This window comes from Heptranchias perlo, chromosome 19 (assembly GCF_035084215.1).
Source record: "Heptranchias perlo isolate sHepPer1 chromosome 19, sHepPer1.hap1, whole genome shotgun sequence".
Classification (NCBI taxonomy): domain Eukaryota; kingdom Metazoa; phylum Chordata; class Chondrichthyes; order Hexanchiformes; family Hexanchidae; genus Heptranchias; species Heptranchias perlo.
The window spans coordinates 1,887,233-1,905,033 of record NC_090343.1 but is presented as its reverse complement, the minus strand read 5'-3'; the positions used below and the strand labels follow the sequence as shown (position 1 = coordinate 1,905,033).

The following is a 17,801-nucleotide window of genomic DNA, read 5'->3' as shown; positions in this document are numbered from 1 at the left end:
ACATATTAAATGTAGAATCCTCATCTTCAAATGCCTCCACGTCCTCGGCCTGGCCCATTCCACTCTATCTCTGAACCTCCTCTAGCCTTAAGACCTCTCCCGCACCCTTCTAAATCTGGCTTTTTCTCATCCCCTTGGCCCCCCACATTGGTGGTGGAGCCTCGGACCCTCTTTCTGGAATACTCTCCTCAAACCTCTCCGCTCTCTCCTGCTGAATAACCATCTTCTCGACCAAACTTTTGGCCACCTGTCCCAGATTCTCCTTCCATTGCTTGGCGTCCAGCCTTATACCCTTTTCCATTAGTGAAGTGCCTGTGGAAGTTTTATTTTGCTGTTAAAGGTGCTATCTAAGTGCCAGTTGTTCGTGCAGGGCTGCCACATTGAAGGCTGTTTTGGATGAGGTTTAGTTTCCCATAGAGTGGGGTCGATTGCGAACGCATTTAAACACATGGAACTGTTTGTCTGAAGTGACGCACAACAAATATGCTGCAGTACATTTCTAAAAACCAGACGTCACTGCTAATGAGTGTGAGTAGCCAAGTCTGCATTCTAAACCCTAAGCGTTGATTCCCTGATTGTATGTAAGCCTTGGTAAATGCACTGAACTAGACGGACTGAATATCGTATTTGGAAGCTGGGATTCCTTTGCTTTCCTTTAATGGAGAGCAACTAAAGGTGTAAGAACAGCACTGAATCACAGCTGTGTCAACATCCCGCAACCAGGCAGGCCATGAATGGAGGCTCAGAGGTTGAATGGGAGGTGGGCTGCAGCTCCCCTGGCCCACTTTCTGACTGCTGTATCCCTCCATGAAGTGGTTTTCATCTCTCGGTCTGGTATGTGTTCAACTCGTGTGTGTGTTTTATTCTCTCAAATTCTGTCACGAATGTTGCTGATGCAGTGCAATTCTGTTTGGAAAGCAGGAGAGCTTGCTCGCACTAACGTTCCCGAGGGATCAAAGAAGAAGGAGACGGAAGTATGAGTTTGAGACAGACCGAGGTGCTAAGAGGAAGAGCCTGGAGGAGGTTGCCCCATCTCTCACTCGCCCGCCTATAATTTTGAATGGGTGGCAAGAGACTGCCATGGACCTCTCGAAGGCGTCTGAGGAGGCGACTGGTTCAGTGCCGGTCATTATCAGTACAAGCACCCCAAAGCTGGGCTCGCTGGACCCCTCGACTGCTTTCAGGGCAGACATGGCCGGGATCCTGCAGGCAGGCCTTGTCCATCCAGTCACGGGACAGGTGATCAACGGCGCCTTTAGAGGGGACGACACGTCGAGGAGGAGGAGAGGGCGAAGAAAGAACGTTGAAGGAGTTGACATTCTCTTCATGAAGGAGAAAAGACCAGAGAACCTGGTAAGTAGCCAAGAGTGTCGTGCCGTGACCGTTAAGGCATAGCGGCAAGCACCAATGGCGCAAGGAAATGGAACGCTCTTGCACTGTATAGCCTGTGATTGTGTCGCGTACTTTCTGGTTAGTAGTGGCCTTACTGTCTGAATTCAGTTTGAGTTTGGTTGGTGTATTTGAGATGTGCCGTTGGAGTAAGAACCAAAACCTCCTTGAAATAATTCAGGACCAGAACCCATAATCGGGGGATAGAAACGGGGATCTAAATAAATTCCAGCACATTTCTTCAGCCTTGGTGAGGGGTGATTTTGCTCCTCACCCCCCCCCCCCCCCCCCCCCCCTTACTGTATGTTCACTGTGAGCTCTAACTTTCTGTTATGGCCCTCGCTCGGTACGGTGTGTAGAAGCTCCCTCTGGTGGCAGAGATGCAGCACCATGCTGAGACCGCCCACATTTCAAAGACTCGGACCTCTGCTTCTTTGTGAGGTTGCATGTACTCACACTGGGACTGGGGACTGACTGCTGATTGTGTAGAGTTCTGAAGTAGATTTTCCCAGTGTCATTTTATTGGGGATGTTTTTGTCAGAACAGAGGAGATTATGGTGTGATATGATAAGAGATGATTAAAATTATGAAGGGGTGGGACAGAATAGATAGAAACAGTCTGTCTCTGGTGACTGAGGGTCTAGAACAAGGGGACAGATATAAGATTAAATGTAAGAAGCTTAAGACTGAGAAGAGGAGAAATGTTTTTACACAGGGTTGTGAGGCCTTGGAATGCACTACCAGGGATAGTAATTGAAAGCAGAGATCATGTCAACATTTAAGAATAGGTTACAATTTGCATTTATATAGCACCTTTAACGTAGTAAAAAGTTACAAGGCGCTTCACAGGAGCGATTACCAAACAATATTTGACACCGAGCCTCTTAATAACTTATTAAACAGGTGACCAAAAGGTTGGTCAAAGACATAGGTTTAAAGAAACGTCTTAAAGGAGGAGAGAGAGGCGGAGAGGTTTAGGGAGGGAATTCCAGAGCTTAGGGCCTAGGCAGCTGAAGGCACGGCCGCCAGTGGTGGAGCGATTAAAATCGGGGATGCACAAGAGGCCAGAATTGGAGGAGCGCAGAGATCTCTGGTTGTAGGGCTGGAGGCGGTTACAGAGATAGGGAGGGGCGAGGCCATGGAGGGATTTGAAAACAAGAATGAGGTTAGGTAGGTGGTTGAAGGAAGGGGGAATAAAGGAATATGGGAACAGGGCAGGCACATGGAATTAAGACTACTGCTCACATGGAGGATAAACACCAACATGGACTGGTTGGGCTGAACAGCCTGTCTGTGTTGTAATTCCTATGTAATTCTTTGTTATTAGAGTGTTGGTATTGTCACTAGGCATGCATATGTAGGGTATTGCTACCAGTGCACTATAGGAGAAAAGAAGCGTTTAAATTAGTGACACGTGCTTCCTGTGTTAATCTTAATTCATCATGAATTCATCCCGGCATCAGTGACAGACCTGTAGTCACCAGTAATTCTCCCTCGAACAACTTCCCTTCAGAAAGTGTTTCCATGTAACTGATGTCCCCAGGCATTTTACAGGGAAAATGGTGCACACTGAGCAGGAAGCTTTGGGTAAGACAATCAAAAGCATGGAGGTTTTGAGGAGGAGCGAGGTGGAAAAGGTTTAGGAACAGTATTCCAGAGTTCAGGAGCATGGTAGGTGACGGGATGGGAATGCGCAGTAGAGCAGAGGCTTTAGAGCATTGTGTATTTGATCGAATGCAGAGCTAGGGTGCAACAAGGCCACCATGGTGGGGGAGGGGGGGGGAGGTGGGTTTCAGATAAGAGCACGGATTTTGAATTCTAGGGCAGGGGTATCGAAGGCTTTTGCCTTCGTGGCTGGGCTAGGTCTGTACCATGAACTACATATAAAGCTTAAATCTGTGTTCGCATAAATTGCTAACAGGTCTCTGTGTTGTAAGATTTATCTGCCAATGAGGCAACAGTGCTAAAAACAGCCTTTTCCCAACCTCACTGCCCATTCAAATTCACACTGGACAAACCAGCAAGTCAGAAATATAACTACAAGTAGGACTGATTGCCCAAGCTCAGGGTCTGTATATAGTCCATGGCAGTTGTTTGGACACCCCTGTGCTAAGGGACAGGGAATCAGTGAAGGTCAGTGAGGACAGGGCTGATAGGTGTGAAGGACTTTTGTGTTGTACAATTTAAAATGCTCTCTCCAGACACAACCCAAGCCTCTTAATTATTCCACTGGGTGTTCTTCACAGTTCAAATGCACAAAATAGAAAAGTTCAGCTGTAGCCAGTAGCCCATTGCAGATGAAAGTTTAATATTTTTTTCCTTGCCCTTAATTTTTATTGAGTTTTGCAAATTTTTGCACTTGGGTCCTGCTACATTATAGACTTTAATTGGTCCTTGCAGATATATATTTTGAGGAACTTGCACGGTTCTGTACATTACTCATGAATTATAAGCAGTTTTGATCGAGTACGTGGGGAGAAACTGTTCCACTGGCAGGAAGGTCGAGAACCAGAGGACATAGATTTAAGGTGATTGGCAAAAGAACCAAAGGCGATATGAGGATAAACTTTATAACGCAGCGAGTAGTTATGATCTGGAATGCGCTGCCTGAAAGGGTGGTGGAAGCAGATTCAATCGCAGTTTTCAAAAAGGAACTGGATAAATATTTGAAGAGAAAAATTTGCAGGGCTATGGGGAAAGAACGGGGGAATGGGACTAACTGGATTGCTCTTACAACAAGCTGGCACAAGCTTGAAGGGCCGAATGGCTGTCTTCTGTGCTGTAATGATTCTATGATAGAAACATAGAAAATAGGAGCTGATCGTCTAACTCTGTACCCTGTTCCTGCTTTTTCCCCATATCCCTTGATCCCCTTAGCATTAAGAAATATATCTATCTCCTTCTTGAATATATCTAATGACTTGGCCTCCACTGCCTTCTGTGGTAGAGAATTCCACAGGTTCACCATCCTCTGAGTGAAGAAATTTCTCCTCATCTCGGTTCTAAATGGCATACCCCGTCTCCTGAGACTGTGACCCCTGGTTCTGGACGCCCCAGCCATCGGGAACATCCTCCCTGCATCTAGTCTGTCTAGTCCTGTTAGAATTTTATATGTTTCAATGAGATCACCTCTCATTCTTCTAAACTCCAGTGAATATAGGCCTAGTCGACCCAATCTCTCATACGTTAGTCCTGCCATCCCAGGAATCAGTCCGGTAAACCTTCGTTGCACTCCCTCCATGACAAGGACATCCTTCCTCAGATAAGGAGACCAAAACTGCACACAATACTCCGGATGTGGTCTCACCAAGGCCCTGTATAACTGCAGTAAGACATCCCTGCTCCTGTACTCAAATCCTCTTGCAATGAAGGCCAACATACCATTCGCCTTCCTAACTGCTTGCTGCACCTGAATGCTCGCTTTCAGCGACTGGTGTACAAGGACACCCAGGTCTCGTTGCACCTCCCCTTTTCCCAATCTATCACCATTCAGATAATCTGCCTTTCTGTTTTTACAACCAAAGTGGATAACCTCACATTTATCCACATTATACTGCATCTGCTATGTTCTTGCCCACTCACCCAACTTGTCTAAATCACATTGGAGCCTCTTTGCATCCTCCTCACAGCTCACATTCCACCCCAGCTTTGTGTCGTCTGCAAATTTGGAAATGTTACATTTAGTTCCCTCATCCAAATCATTGATATATATTGTGAATAGCTGGGGCCCAAGCACTGATCCCTGCGGTACCCCACTAGTCACTGCCTGCCACCCGGAAAAAGACCCGTTTATTCCTACTCTCTGTTTCCTGACTGTCAACCAATTCTCAATCCATGCCAGTATATTACCCCCAATCCCATGTGCTTTAATTTTGCACACTAACCTCTTGTGTGGGACCTTATCAAAAGCCTTCTGAAAATCCAAATACACCACATCCACTGGTTCTCCCCTATCTATTTTACTAGTTACATCCTCAAAAAACTCCAGTAGATTTGTTAAGCATGATTTCCCTTTCATAAACCCATGCTGACTTTGTCCAATCCCGTTAATGCCCTCCAAGTGTTCTGTTATCACATCTTTTATAATAGACTCTAGCATTTTCCCCACTACTGATGTTAGGCTAACTGGTCTATAATTCCCTGTTTTTTCTCTCCTTTTTTAAATAGTGGGGTTACATTTGCCACCTTCCAATCTGTAGGAACTGTTCCAGAGTCTATAGAATTTTGGAAGATGATCACCAATGCATCCACTATTTCCAGGGCCACTTCCTTTAGTACTCTGGGATGTAGATTATCAGGCCCTGGGGATTTCAGCCTTTAGCCCCATTAATTTCCATAGCACTTTTTTTTACTAATACTGGTTTCCTTCAGTTCCTCCCTCTCACTAGACCCTTGGTTCCCTAACATTTCTGGCAGGTGATTGCTTCTGTCTTCACAAAGGAGGACACAAAAGTATGTGTTTAATTGTTCTGCCATTTCTTTGTTCTCCATTATAATTTCCCCCATTTCTGACTGTAAGGGACCTACATTTGTCTTCACTAATCTTTTTCTCTTGACATATTTATAGAGGCTTTTACAGTCAGTTTTTATGTTCCCTGCTAGTTTACTCTCAGACTCTTATTTTCCCCCTCTTAAATCAATCTCTTTGTCCTCCTTTGCTGAATTCTGAACTGCTCCCAATCCTCAGGCTTGCTGCTTTTTCTGGCAATTTTATGTGTCTCCTCTTGTGTACCCTTCTTGCATGCGTCTCTAATTTCCTGTTTATTGCCCTCCTCTACATCTCCATTACTGTTTGGGGGCCTATAGACAACCCCCACCAACATTTTCTGCCCCTTGGTGTATCTTAGCTCCACCCATACAGATTCCACATCGTGATTTTCCGAGCCAATATCCTTCCTCACTATTGCATTGATTTCCTCCTTTACTAACAACGCTACCCCACCTCCTTTCCCTTTTTGCCTGTCCTTCCTAAATATTGAATACCCCTGGATGTTCAGTTCCCATCCTTGGTCACCCTGCAGCCATGCCTCCATAATTGCAACTATATCATAACCGTTAATATCTATCTGCGCTGTTAATTCATCTACCTTATTGCGAATGCTCCACGCATTAAGACACAATGCCTTTAGACTTGTCTTTTTAAGATTGCAAGTCATCTTAGTTTTATTTTGCATTATGGCCCTATTTGTTTTTCGCTCTTGTTTTCTCTGCCTTCCACTATTGCTTCTTCCCTTTCTGTCTTTTATTTCTATCCTTGTTTCCCCCTCCTCTGTCTCCCTGCTCAGGTTCCCATCCCTCTGCAATTCTAGTTTAAACCTTCCCCAACAGCACTAGCAAACACCCCCGTGAGGACGTTGGTCCCGGTCCTGCTCGGGTGTAACCCGTCCCGCTTGTACAGGTCCCACCTTTCCCAGAACCGGTCTCAATGTCCCAGGAATCTAAATCCCTCCCTCCCACACCATCCCTGCAGCCACGCATTCATCTGGTCTATTCTCCTGTTCCTATACTCACTAGCACGTGACACTGGTAGTAATCCTGAGATCACTACCTTTGAGGTCCTGTTTTTTAATTTATCTCCTAACTCCTTAAATTCACCTTGCAGGACCTCATCTCTTTTTTTACCTATGTCGTTGGTACCGATGTGGACCACGAATACTGGCTGTTCACCCTCCCCCTCCAGAATGCCCTGCAGCCGCTCCGTGACATCCTTGACCCTAGCACCAGGGAGGCAACATACCATCCTGGAGTCACGTTTGGGGCCACAGAAACGCCTATCTGTTCCCCTTACAATTGAATCCCCTATCACTATAGCCCTGCCACTCTTCTTCCTCCCCTCTTGTGCAGCAGAGCCACCCCTTGTGCCATGAACTTGACTCTTGCTGCTTTCCCCTGATAAGCCATCTCCCCCAACAGTATCCAAAGCATAATATCTGTTTGAGAGGGAGATGGCCCCAGGGGATTCCTGCTTTACCTGCCTAGTCCTTTTACTCTGGCTGGCGGTCACCCATTTCCTTTCTGCCTGCGTAATCTTTATCTGCGGTGTGACCACCTCACTGAACGTGCTATCCACGATAGTCTCAGCATCGCGGATGCTCCACAGTGAATCCACCCGCAGCTCCAGCTCCGAAATGCGGTTAGCCAGTAGCTGCAGCTGGACACACTTCCTGCACACATGGTCGCCAGGGACACCTGTAGTGTCCATGACTTCCCACATAGTGCAGGAGGAACATATCGCGGGTGCGAGCTCTGCTGCCATGACTTGCCTTAGATTTACACTGCGCTCACCTCTTGGACCCTCCTCTCGCTCTCTCAGACCCCCCGGCGCTCAGCTCTCGGACCCCCTGCAGAGGATGATAAGGGATTGTTTTTCTTTTTAATGAAGGAGGTGGACCTGTCGAAGCAGCTTTTCTCTGGGGCTGCTCGCTCTACCGACAGCGTGTCTGGCATGATGATTAAACTCCCCCAGGGCAAGCAGCGACTGCCGACCGAGGAAGAGCAGAAAAACAAGAGTCTGATCGAGTGGCTGAGGCAACATCCCACCTACACTATGGATGTGTCTAACCTGGCCCCTGTAAGTATACTGTTGGTGCAGCATGAGTACACCTGCAGGGCTGGAAAGGATTTTGTATTTTGATAGGTTGGTTTCTGGTGGTATGCAGGCTGCTGGCCATATTGCAGCAGCTGGATTGCCAACTATTCTCTAGGTACAATCCAAGACAAAGCAGTCCACTTGATCAGCATCTCATCCATTTGCTTAAAACCCACTCTTTCACCATTGGCACTCCCGTGGCTGCAGTGTGTACTATCTACAGTATGCAGTACAGGAACTCGCCAAGGCTTCTTCGGCGGCACCTCCCAAACCCACGACCTCCACCACCTAGAAGGACAAGGGCAGCAGGTGCATGTGATCACCATCACCCCCAAGTTCCCCTTCAAGTCACACACCATCCTGACTTGGAAATATATCGTCGTTCCTTCATTGTCGCTGGGTCAAAATCCAGTTGGGGTGTAGTAGTCTGATGAAGATGGGATTGGCCTGAATATCTTACATTTCTGACATTCATTGTCTACGTTTGCACATGATAAATGGCCCATTGCTGTGGTACCAGAGAGCAGCTGTTGCCCATGGAACTGTCGGCATGTTAGGAAAGGAGAGAAAATCGAGAAATAACATCGCATTTTTCTACAGCTCCTTCATGTAACAAAACGTGCCTTGGCACTTTATAGGGGGAGCAGTGGACACCAACCAGGAAATGGATATGTTGAGGCCACTGACCGAAGGCAGTGGTCAGAGGTAAGTTTTGAGGAGATTTTTGAAGGAGGTGAGAGTTAGACAAGCAAACATTTAGGGAGAGACTTTGAGTGCTAGGAAATTCTGGCTGAAAGTTCTATCACTGAGGGTGTAGCAAAGGGAGGAATGTAAAATAGAGCAGAGTCTTACAGGATTCATCTCAGATTCTTTATTTACATGTGTGTTAGTGTTGCAGGTACATAAATGAATGGGTGTGGTGCAAATAAATGTAGGCCCTCACTGTTGCAAAGGTGTTTTGTTAACAGCTAGATGATGTTTTCTGCCTCTTCCTCACCCATCTCGTCCCTTACTTCCTTCTTTCCCTAATGCAAGGCCAAGTTATCTCATTGTTCTGTTTCTGTGGCAGAATTGCACAGCAATTTTACACGGCCTTTCAGAGCGGCCCAAACAGAGGAGGCATCGCTGCAAGGATCCCAGTAAACTGGACATCAACACACTGACGGGGGATGAGAGAGTACCTGTCGTCCATAAGGGAAGCGGAAGAAAGGTCAGATCATGTGTGGAGAGGGTGGGGGTCATTGGATGGGTTATGAAGGGATGTAAAATGAGAATTAAGTCAACATGATGGAGTTGATTCTGTAATTTAAAGGTGTGGTCCTCAGTGGTACAAGTGCCTGAACACTTCGTGCCACAACGTTGGTGTGTTTCTCCTTGTTTGGCTCCATGCCTAAGCTACAGTGAGCTGTGGAGGCCTCAGCAGTCCTTCAGAAGAGAGGAGGGAAAATCGGACGAGGTGGTCCTGCCTCCCAGTGGGGACTGGAGCTCTGGGAGCATGGCTGTCCGATTGTGTGTCCTCGGCAGAAAAAAATACAAGTACAGATGGGCTGATGGATTGGAACAGCTTCCCAACAAGACTTGAAACCGTAATGAAAATATTACCTGAATTCACGTTATTTGAATAAGATTCTTTCTGTTTCTCTCTCCCCACCCACAAAGTTATTTATTGATTGTATCCCTTAACAACTGTGTACTGGCTACAGCTCTGTCAGGCAACCATATTCAGAAGGGTTCCCATTGGCCTGAATTCCAATAAGTGTTGGCCTTGGCTCAGTGGTAGCACCTCTTTGCCCCGCTTCAGGATTCGAACACATAATCTAGGCTGACACTTCAATGCAGTGCTGAGGAAGTGCTGCGCTGTTAGAGGTGCAGTCTTTCAGATGAAATATTAAAGATCCCATGCTGCTATTCGAAGCAGAGTGGGGGAGTTCTGCTGGTGTCCTGGCCAATATTTGTATCTCAACCAACACCACCAAAAACAGATGAACTGGTCATTAATCTGATTGCTGTTTGTGGGATCTTGCTGTGCACACAGTGGCCTGCAAAAGAGCAGTGACCACACATCAAAAATAATCCATTGGCTGCCAAACGCTTTGGGATGTCCTGAGAATGTAAAAGGCGCTATATAAAAGTGAGTTTGTTCTTGGCACTGATCTGTTGACTGTAAGCGCTAACTTGTAGTGGGAGGCTGGTGATATTCAGGTCTCAGCTGGGGCATCTGGTAAAGGGACTCGTTGGAAATGAAGAGCTTCTCCAATGGATAGTGAAGCAATAGCACAAGTTGAACGGGATCGTGCTAACACACTCCCTGCAAACTCATTTGAGGATGCGGGGAAAGACGCACAAAATTGTTTGCCTGTTTTCATTCTTTGTCTGAGACTGGGGCATGACATGGGGATGGCTAACTCAACTGAGGAGCAAATTAAGGAAATAAAAATCTGTTGCATGTGCTCTTAAGTGTCCGGCTTTAATTCCAGGGTGGAGGGTGAAACACAGGCGCTGATAGTGCAGTTGGTTAAGACTGAACAGCTGAGCGGCACAGGCCAAGATGGTTCCAGGTTGGATATCCTGGTTTGTACTGAGTTAACTAATCCTAGCCAGAGGCTTATTGGATGGCGAGGACCAGGTCATGAGGTCGGAGATATAGAGTGATTTTAGAATCTTCCCAAGTGATCCCAGGTGAAAGCCAGTTGCAGCGCTACAGTTATCTGAGTTCCTGGACTAGAGAGAGGACAATGGGCCAGAGTTCCTGATTCTGATTACTGACTCCTGCTGGAAAATGTATGTGTGGACATAGAATGAATGCCCAGATTGGGCGGTGATGCTGTCTGTGTTCAAATAGCCAGCTGACACGCATTGCATATACTGGACCATGCATAATGGCTACTTGGATATCTTTTGTCACAGCAAAGGGTTCGGTGACTATGTTACAGCATTTGTTTTTGTGAGCGGCGGAGCAGGTAAGTTATACTATTTGGTTAAAATATCCGTGGCTCAGTGGGTAGCTCTTTCCCCCTCCGAGTCAGAAGGTCGTGGGTTTAAGTCCCACTCCAGAGACTTGAGCACGTTATCACAACCGACACTCCCAGTGCTAGTACTGAGGGAGCGCTGCACTGTCGGAAGTGCCGTCTTTTGGATGAGACGTTAAACCGAGACCCCGTCTGCCTGTTCAGGAAGGACATAAAAGATCCCAGGGCACTATTCAGAGAAGAGCAGGGAGTTCTCCCCGGTGTCCTGGCCAATATTTATCCCCCAACCAACATCAATAAAAACAGATTCACTGGCCATTGATCTCATTTGCTATTTGTGGGATCATGCTGTATAATGACAATGACCGTGCTTTATCAGCTGTGAAGCATTTGGGACAACATGATGGGGGTTATGTAAGTGCAAGTTTTCCTTAAAACATGTTATATTCTGAAATTCAGCTAGGGGGAGCTATGGCGCCGCTGATAAAGGAGCTGGCAAGATGGCTGGATGCGAACCCAGAGTACGCTGTAGCGCCAGAGTGGGCAGAAATTGTGAAGCATTCGGTATGTATTCGGACTCTGTAAAATAACTCCTGTGACCAGATGGGGGGAGGGGCACACATACACCCATTTTTGTTTTGATGTCGCCGTGTGTTGAAAGCTTGGATGGTGTAGTACTGAACCATTAGCAGCAGGAAGGTTCCAGATTTGACGGTATGCTAAGTTGACTGCCCCAAGTTGGATTCGTATTGAGGGCATTAGAATTGGCCCTTAGTCTAGAGACAGGAAAACCCAGTGAAGTTTCCTGTCCCAGGGCTGCATGTCTGTGGATGTCTGGTGACAACAGGATTGGGCTTGGCTGTGTGCCTCAACTCCATTTACCTACTGTTGCTCCATATCTTGACAGAGTAGATGCTGAGAGGTTGTTTCCCCTGGCTTGGAGAGTCTAGAACTAGGGGGCATAGTCTCAGGATAAAGGGTCTGACATTTAGGACTGAGATGAGGAGAAATTTCTTCACTGAGGGTTGTGAATCTTTGGAATTCTCTACCCCAGAGGGCTGTGGATGCTCAGTCGTTGAGTAGATTCAAGACTGAGATTGATAGACTTTTGGACACTAAGGGAATCGAGGGGAATGGGGATCGGGCAAGAAAGTGGAGTTGAGGTCAAGGATCAACCATGATCTTACTGAATGACGGTGCAGGCTCGAGGGGCTGTATGGCCTACTCCTGCTCCTGTTTATTATGCTCTTATGTTCTTATCCCTTGATACCCTTACCCTATGGATCTCAGTCTTCGAAGGGAGAAAATTACCTTTAATCAGGAGCGCGATTGCACTGCTAAGGATTGAGGTACGTCTCTTCCTAAGGTTATGAGATGCTGCTGTATTTCCTTAAATCGCTTTTTATTTTGTCTCTTCAGGGCTTTCTACCGGAGAGTAAGTTCAGCCGTATCCTCACTGAGCCCGTGGTGAAAGAGGCCGGCGGCAGAAAGAGGGGGAGGAGACCAAGGAGTGAAATGGCCAAAGCCGGCGGGGTTCTGACTGAGACCGCCTCGGCAATGGGACCAATGTTCATGAATGGGCTCATCGCTGGGATGGATCTGGTGAGCCTTCAGAACCTCAGAAATATTCATAATCTTCAGCTAGCCGGGCTGATGGGCTTCCCAGCCGGCTTTGCTGCAATCCCTACTGGAGAGGATGGCAAGAACAGCCTGAACATGTTGCCCATGATGCTCCCCGGAGTGGCCGGGATGTCGCACGTATTTGGCGTCGGGGGATTGTTGAACAGCCCATCAGTGGTGTCGAGTACCAGCTCTTCGAGCACGGCCACCTTGACAATGAGCACTTCTTCAAAAGAGGATAAAGGCAGCGAACAGAAGGGTAGTGCTGCGGAGTCGAAGAAGCATGAGGAAGGTTCTGCGTCAGGAGATAAGCCTGGTCCGAGTTCATCTTTCCCTGACTCTGGCGAAGCCAGAGTCACCACCAGCAACCCGTTGTCCTTCAACCCATTCCTGCTGCACGGCATGCCCGCCGGATTAATTTACCCATCCATGTTTCTTCCACATGGCATCGGCATGGCAATGCCTGGCTTTACACAAGCCGGACACTCTGAGGCAGAGAGCACCGAGAGCCCAAAGAAGAAGAGAAAGAAAGCCAAGGAGGAAACTGCAAACGATGGAACTGAACCCAGTCCACAGGAAACAACTGCTGAAGAGAGCACGGGGAAATCGACAGACTCCTCTGCCGTGCCGGACAGTTCTGGGCAGGAGACTGAAAAAACTCTGTAGAGGGTACCCAGAATGCTGAGTAGAATTTGTATTTGCTTTTAGGTCAACTCTAGGTTTTCTTCATTTCAAAATTTAAACCATGTTTATGACCCTTTTCTCTCCTGCCTGGTCTCTTTCCCCCACTCCCCGCGCCCCCCGCTGTGTGCGGCTTGGGAACGTAAAGCAGTCATGTTAAATTCATCCTGCGAGTTCGTTTTAATGGTGTACTTTTTATTGGTCAGCTACAATCTCCACAGCGTGAACTTTGCTACGATTGTTGGTACGGAGATTATGGTTGGCCGATCTTTGGGGAGGGGAAAGGTGGGGAGGCAAGAAAGTGCTGATTATCCATACACCTCTCCAAATATATCACACAAGGGGGCCATCAACATTTTATTCGATGCCGCCATCCTCTAGTTTTGTCAGTATTTCACCTCCCCATTTTTTGTAAAACACTGGTCACAGGGGTGGATTCTGCCAGCTTAACCCTCCCTGGCTGGTGAGATGGAGAGGGTTTAATGTGCTTGTCCTGCCTTTACACAGTACCAGTAGCCTGTTGGTCAGTGCGTTGTTAGGGGACGCAGTGTGGCTGTGTATCACGGTCTAATAAACTATAATAGGAGTGCGTATTTCACACAATAGCTGTTCCACTTTCTCTTACTATTTTAGAACAAATTGGAGCGTTTGATATTGGGGATGGGGTAAGGGGGAATAAAAATTATAATGATGCCTCTTCAGGATTAATTCCCTTTGAATAGTTTGCAAATTAGACTTTTAAAAGATGCATTGAATGCAAAGGTTTTAGAACAATTCTGTACATTTTTTGTTGTATCTCTGAATTGGGAAACCAGTGGCAAAGCATGACTCCTAAAACTGAAGGGAGTGGCACTCTATCACTGGCACCCTCATCTTGCCACACATATGGTCCAATATCTGGTAAGAGTAAGTTAATAACTCTGTGTGGCACCCTGATCAGTGTGTTATTTTGAGACAAGCAGATGTAAATGGTCCTGACCTGTAAAGATGAACTGACGCTGTGAAACTCCAGTTACAGATCAGGTTAGTTGGTTTTAACTAGTATCAGTTGAAGATCACCGATTATGAAACTGACTGAGAGGGTTGCCAGATATGGCACCTTGCTTTGCGTTTGTCTACTGTCAACAGCCAGAATCAGTACCAGTTCTGTCCCTGTATCTGCTCATCCCACAATGTGCCAGCCAACCTGTGCTGGCTAAGTACACCCACCGCAGGTTTTAATCTCACGCTCTCTTTCTCCCCCCACCCCCCTCCCTCAAGAAAATCTGTACAAATCAATTTCGGTCCTTCCAAAACTGCAAGACAATGCTTTAGAATTGAAAGCAGTACATGTGACGCCTAAAAAAAAGAAGTGAGTTTTCCCCGCTCCCATAGTGAGTTATCCGGGACAATTTGGTTTCCCTGTAGCGAGAAGGGAGAAGATTCTGATTCCTACTTTAGTAATTTTGTGTAATTATAAAATGAAATACACAGTAGGTGTGTGAGTGGAAGATGAGTTTTTCCTGTTAACTGTATAACACTTAATTTTTGGGGATTTTAACTTTGTTTGTTTTATGAGGGGTGGAGGGGAAATGACAAAATTATAATCCCCAGAAATACTTTTCTGCCATTCTTTTAGCCTTTTAGTTTAGTTACAATTTAGTGAATTGTATCGATAAATTGTTTTTTTTAACGTTTTTTTAAAAAGGAGGGTCACCAAGGACCTATTTGCTTGATGACTCATTCCGAATCCAGATCCTGACCCAGTTCACTACTAGTTGGTGCCTGTCTTGCTCAGAGTTCCTTGTTCCCAGGTGGGTGGCAGTGTAACTGTAGCCCATTAGCTTGAATGGGACACTGTACCAAGTAACATTGCAGTGGCAGCATGCACTGCATTAGTCATTACTTGATAAAGTACCCCTCTCTTCCCTCCCCACCCCATCCCATCCAACATTTTGCCAGATTGCAGTGTAATTGTGGCTAATCAACAGATAGGGAGACACCGTACAGAAGTTATCTCACAATGGCAGTGTGTACTGAATGAGTTTTTAACTCTCTCAGCTCCCTCCCTTTCCTTTTCCCTTAACCTCTTTGACAATACCAGCAGACTGACGCAGCAGGTGAAGACTCTAGCTTCAGATAAGCCAAGCAAAATCCCCTGGTGCCAGGCGTTACACCAGTTCTCGACTGAGCTTGGAGATGAAGCTTTTAGTTGGCGGTTTATTTCCAAAGGGAATATCAAGTCTCGAAGTATTCACATAGTTTACTGTCCACAGAAGTTTTTTTTTTAAAACAAGTGTTGGTTTTCATTTTCTTTACTGTTACAACCTTACATAAGTTATGGATTTGTGCTGAGGTCCAAATGTTGAGTCATATATTTCGTTGTTGCATTATTTATTCATCTGTTCAATGTCAATGTGTTTTTTTTATTATATATAATAATTATTCTGAATCACTAACTATAAAATTCTGACTGACTTCTGTTTTTTTTTAATCTTGAAGGCAAGCAAATGGTTTTCAATTTTTGCACAGCATATTCAGCAGTTTGATGAAGTCTAAAAAGTTTCTTTTTAATAATTTCCAAAAACTTTTATCGATAAGGGTTTTTTTTTTAAAAAAGCAGTGTTTAATGAGACAGTGTCCCATCTGTTTGTCTGCAATGAATTCTGATAACCAGAATCCCTTTTTTAAAAAAACAAAGCCTAGTCTTGCACTATGCAAAGTTACCCTCAGTTTGTTATATACGGCAGTGAATAATCCTGAATTGCCCTGCAAAAGGCAAAGGGTCATGTCTCAGACTAATAGTAGAAGTGGATCTGACACAGCTATGAGTCCTGGGAAATATGGGCCAGTTAAATGTTCCACAAATGACACTGGAATGTTACAAAAACATCACTGGGGGTCGGGGGGAAGGAAGGAAGGAAAGAGTTAAAGGCATCAGAATTCAGGTGACAATACAATATTGTTCGACCCCTCTTCCCCACCCCCCCTCCCTCCTCCCCTGTTGTATCCTGCTGCCCAACTCTTGGTTATTGAGGTTACAGCTACTCTTTCCCCATTTGGATCATGTTATCGGAAATGAGCTGAGAACAGTTGGAAATTTCTGGACACCACAGAATACTGAACACCTGTTTACTCTCTGGTGAGTGGGTGTGGAGGAAGGCAGACTCCACTTGCATTAATTAACATTAAGATACTTTTGGTACAAATTTGGAGTCAGTTGAGGCATATCTTGTCAGAGGTAAAACAGTTTGTGAAGCGAGATGTTTTACAGTCCCCAGTAAGGGCTGTGCAGCATGGTGAACTATCAGGTCTGGGATGATGCTATGGATGGGACCCTGTAGCAGGTAATGTTGCAGCAGCAGTGTGCACGGTTTAGCTATTGTCAGAACTGCCCATCCCTGTTTTCAGGGAGCTGCTGGATTAGTGTATGACCCTGACTGACACATTTAAAGTGATGTTGCAGTGGCAGCATCAGAGGATTAATTTCCTCACTACTCCGTTCCTGATTTGAGGAGAGGAGCAGAGCACAGATTCTGAGATCTACCTGTCTGGTAAGGGGAGGAGAGCAAAATTCAGGTGAGGGTGTACTTGTCAGGTCACTGTTTCGCACTTCCTAATGGCTTGCCAAAGATGATTTTGGTAGCGGCCTGGGTGCAGGTCCCCTCCCTCCCACCTTGTTGAAGATGCGATTTGGCAGAGCTTTATAAATGGGAAGAAAACCATTTCATTGGAGGAGTAAACGGATCCTTTCAAACTTCTTGTTGGATAGCAGTGTACTGAGCCCTGGGAAGGATATGCCAGCATTAGTTACTGATGGCTAAAAGATTTGGTTACTTTTTTGTTTCTCTGATTACTACTGTAAGCTTGTTTGAACAACAAATGCCAGTGACTACATTGAAGGGGGTTCTGGCACTGAGGAGTCACCGAGTCTGACTGGTGGATAAACAGAATTCAACACAGTTGCAATGACAATCTCTGAAGCAGCTGGGTTAATGGCTGCACAGCCTGCACATTCAGATCCCACACATTGGCCTCGGTATCTTCCAACCCATGTATTCCCTGATGGGGTCATCAATATAAGTTCTAAACAAAAATATATTTTAAAGAAAGGATGTTAAAGTTGATCCTATTGAAAATTTGATATTAACTCTTTTTCCACCCCCTCTCCATTCAGCCCCTCGAGCCTGTTCCTCCATTCAATTAGATTATGGCTGATCCGTACCCTAACTCCATTTACCTGCCTTTGCTCCATATTCCTTGAAACCCTTACCTAACAAGAATCTATTGATCTCAGATGGGCTTTTGTACAACTGAAGCATAACGTCCTCCCCTTTGTATTCCAGCCCCCTTGAGATAAAAGTCAACATTCCATTAGCCTTTTTGTACTTGTGCACTAGCTTTTAGTGATTTGTGCACAGGGACACCTAAATCCCTTTGCTTCTCCACAGCTCTTCGTCTCCCAATTAAGATTTGTCTTTGTCGGATTCAAAGTGGATGACCTCACACTTTCCCATATTGAATTCTATCTGCCATAGTTTTCCCCACTCAGTTGTAACGTTCTGTTCCCAGCT

At 45.9% G+C, this 17,801-nt stretch overlaps 1 protein-coding gene across 1 annotated transcript in view; it reads left to right on the top strand.

The window, feature by feature from the left end:
- chd6 (chromodomain helicase DNA binding protein 6) overlaps nucleotides 1-15,682 on the top strand; it is a 177,881-nt gene extending 162,199 nt beyond the window's left edge. Inside the window, 6 exon segments of the mRNA XM_068000152.1 lie at nucleotides 922-1,353; nucleotides 7,772-7,960; nucleotides 9,048-9,188; nucleotides 11,407-11,511; nucleotides 12,367-13,222; nucleotides 13,225-15,682. Coding sequence (XP_067856253.1) covers nucleotides 922-1,353; nucleotides 7,772-7,960; nucleotides 9,048-9,188; nucleotides 11,407-11,511; nucleotides 12,367-13,222; nucleotides 13,225-13,256 — 1,755 coding nt within the window. The 3' untranslated portion in view covers nucleotides 13,257-15,682.
- Nucleotides 15,683-17,801: the final 2,119 nt, after the last annotated feature.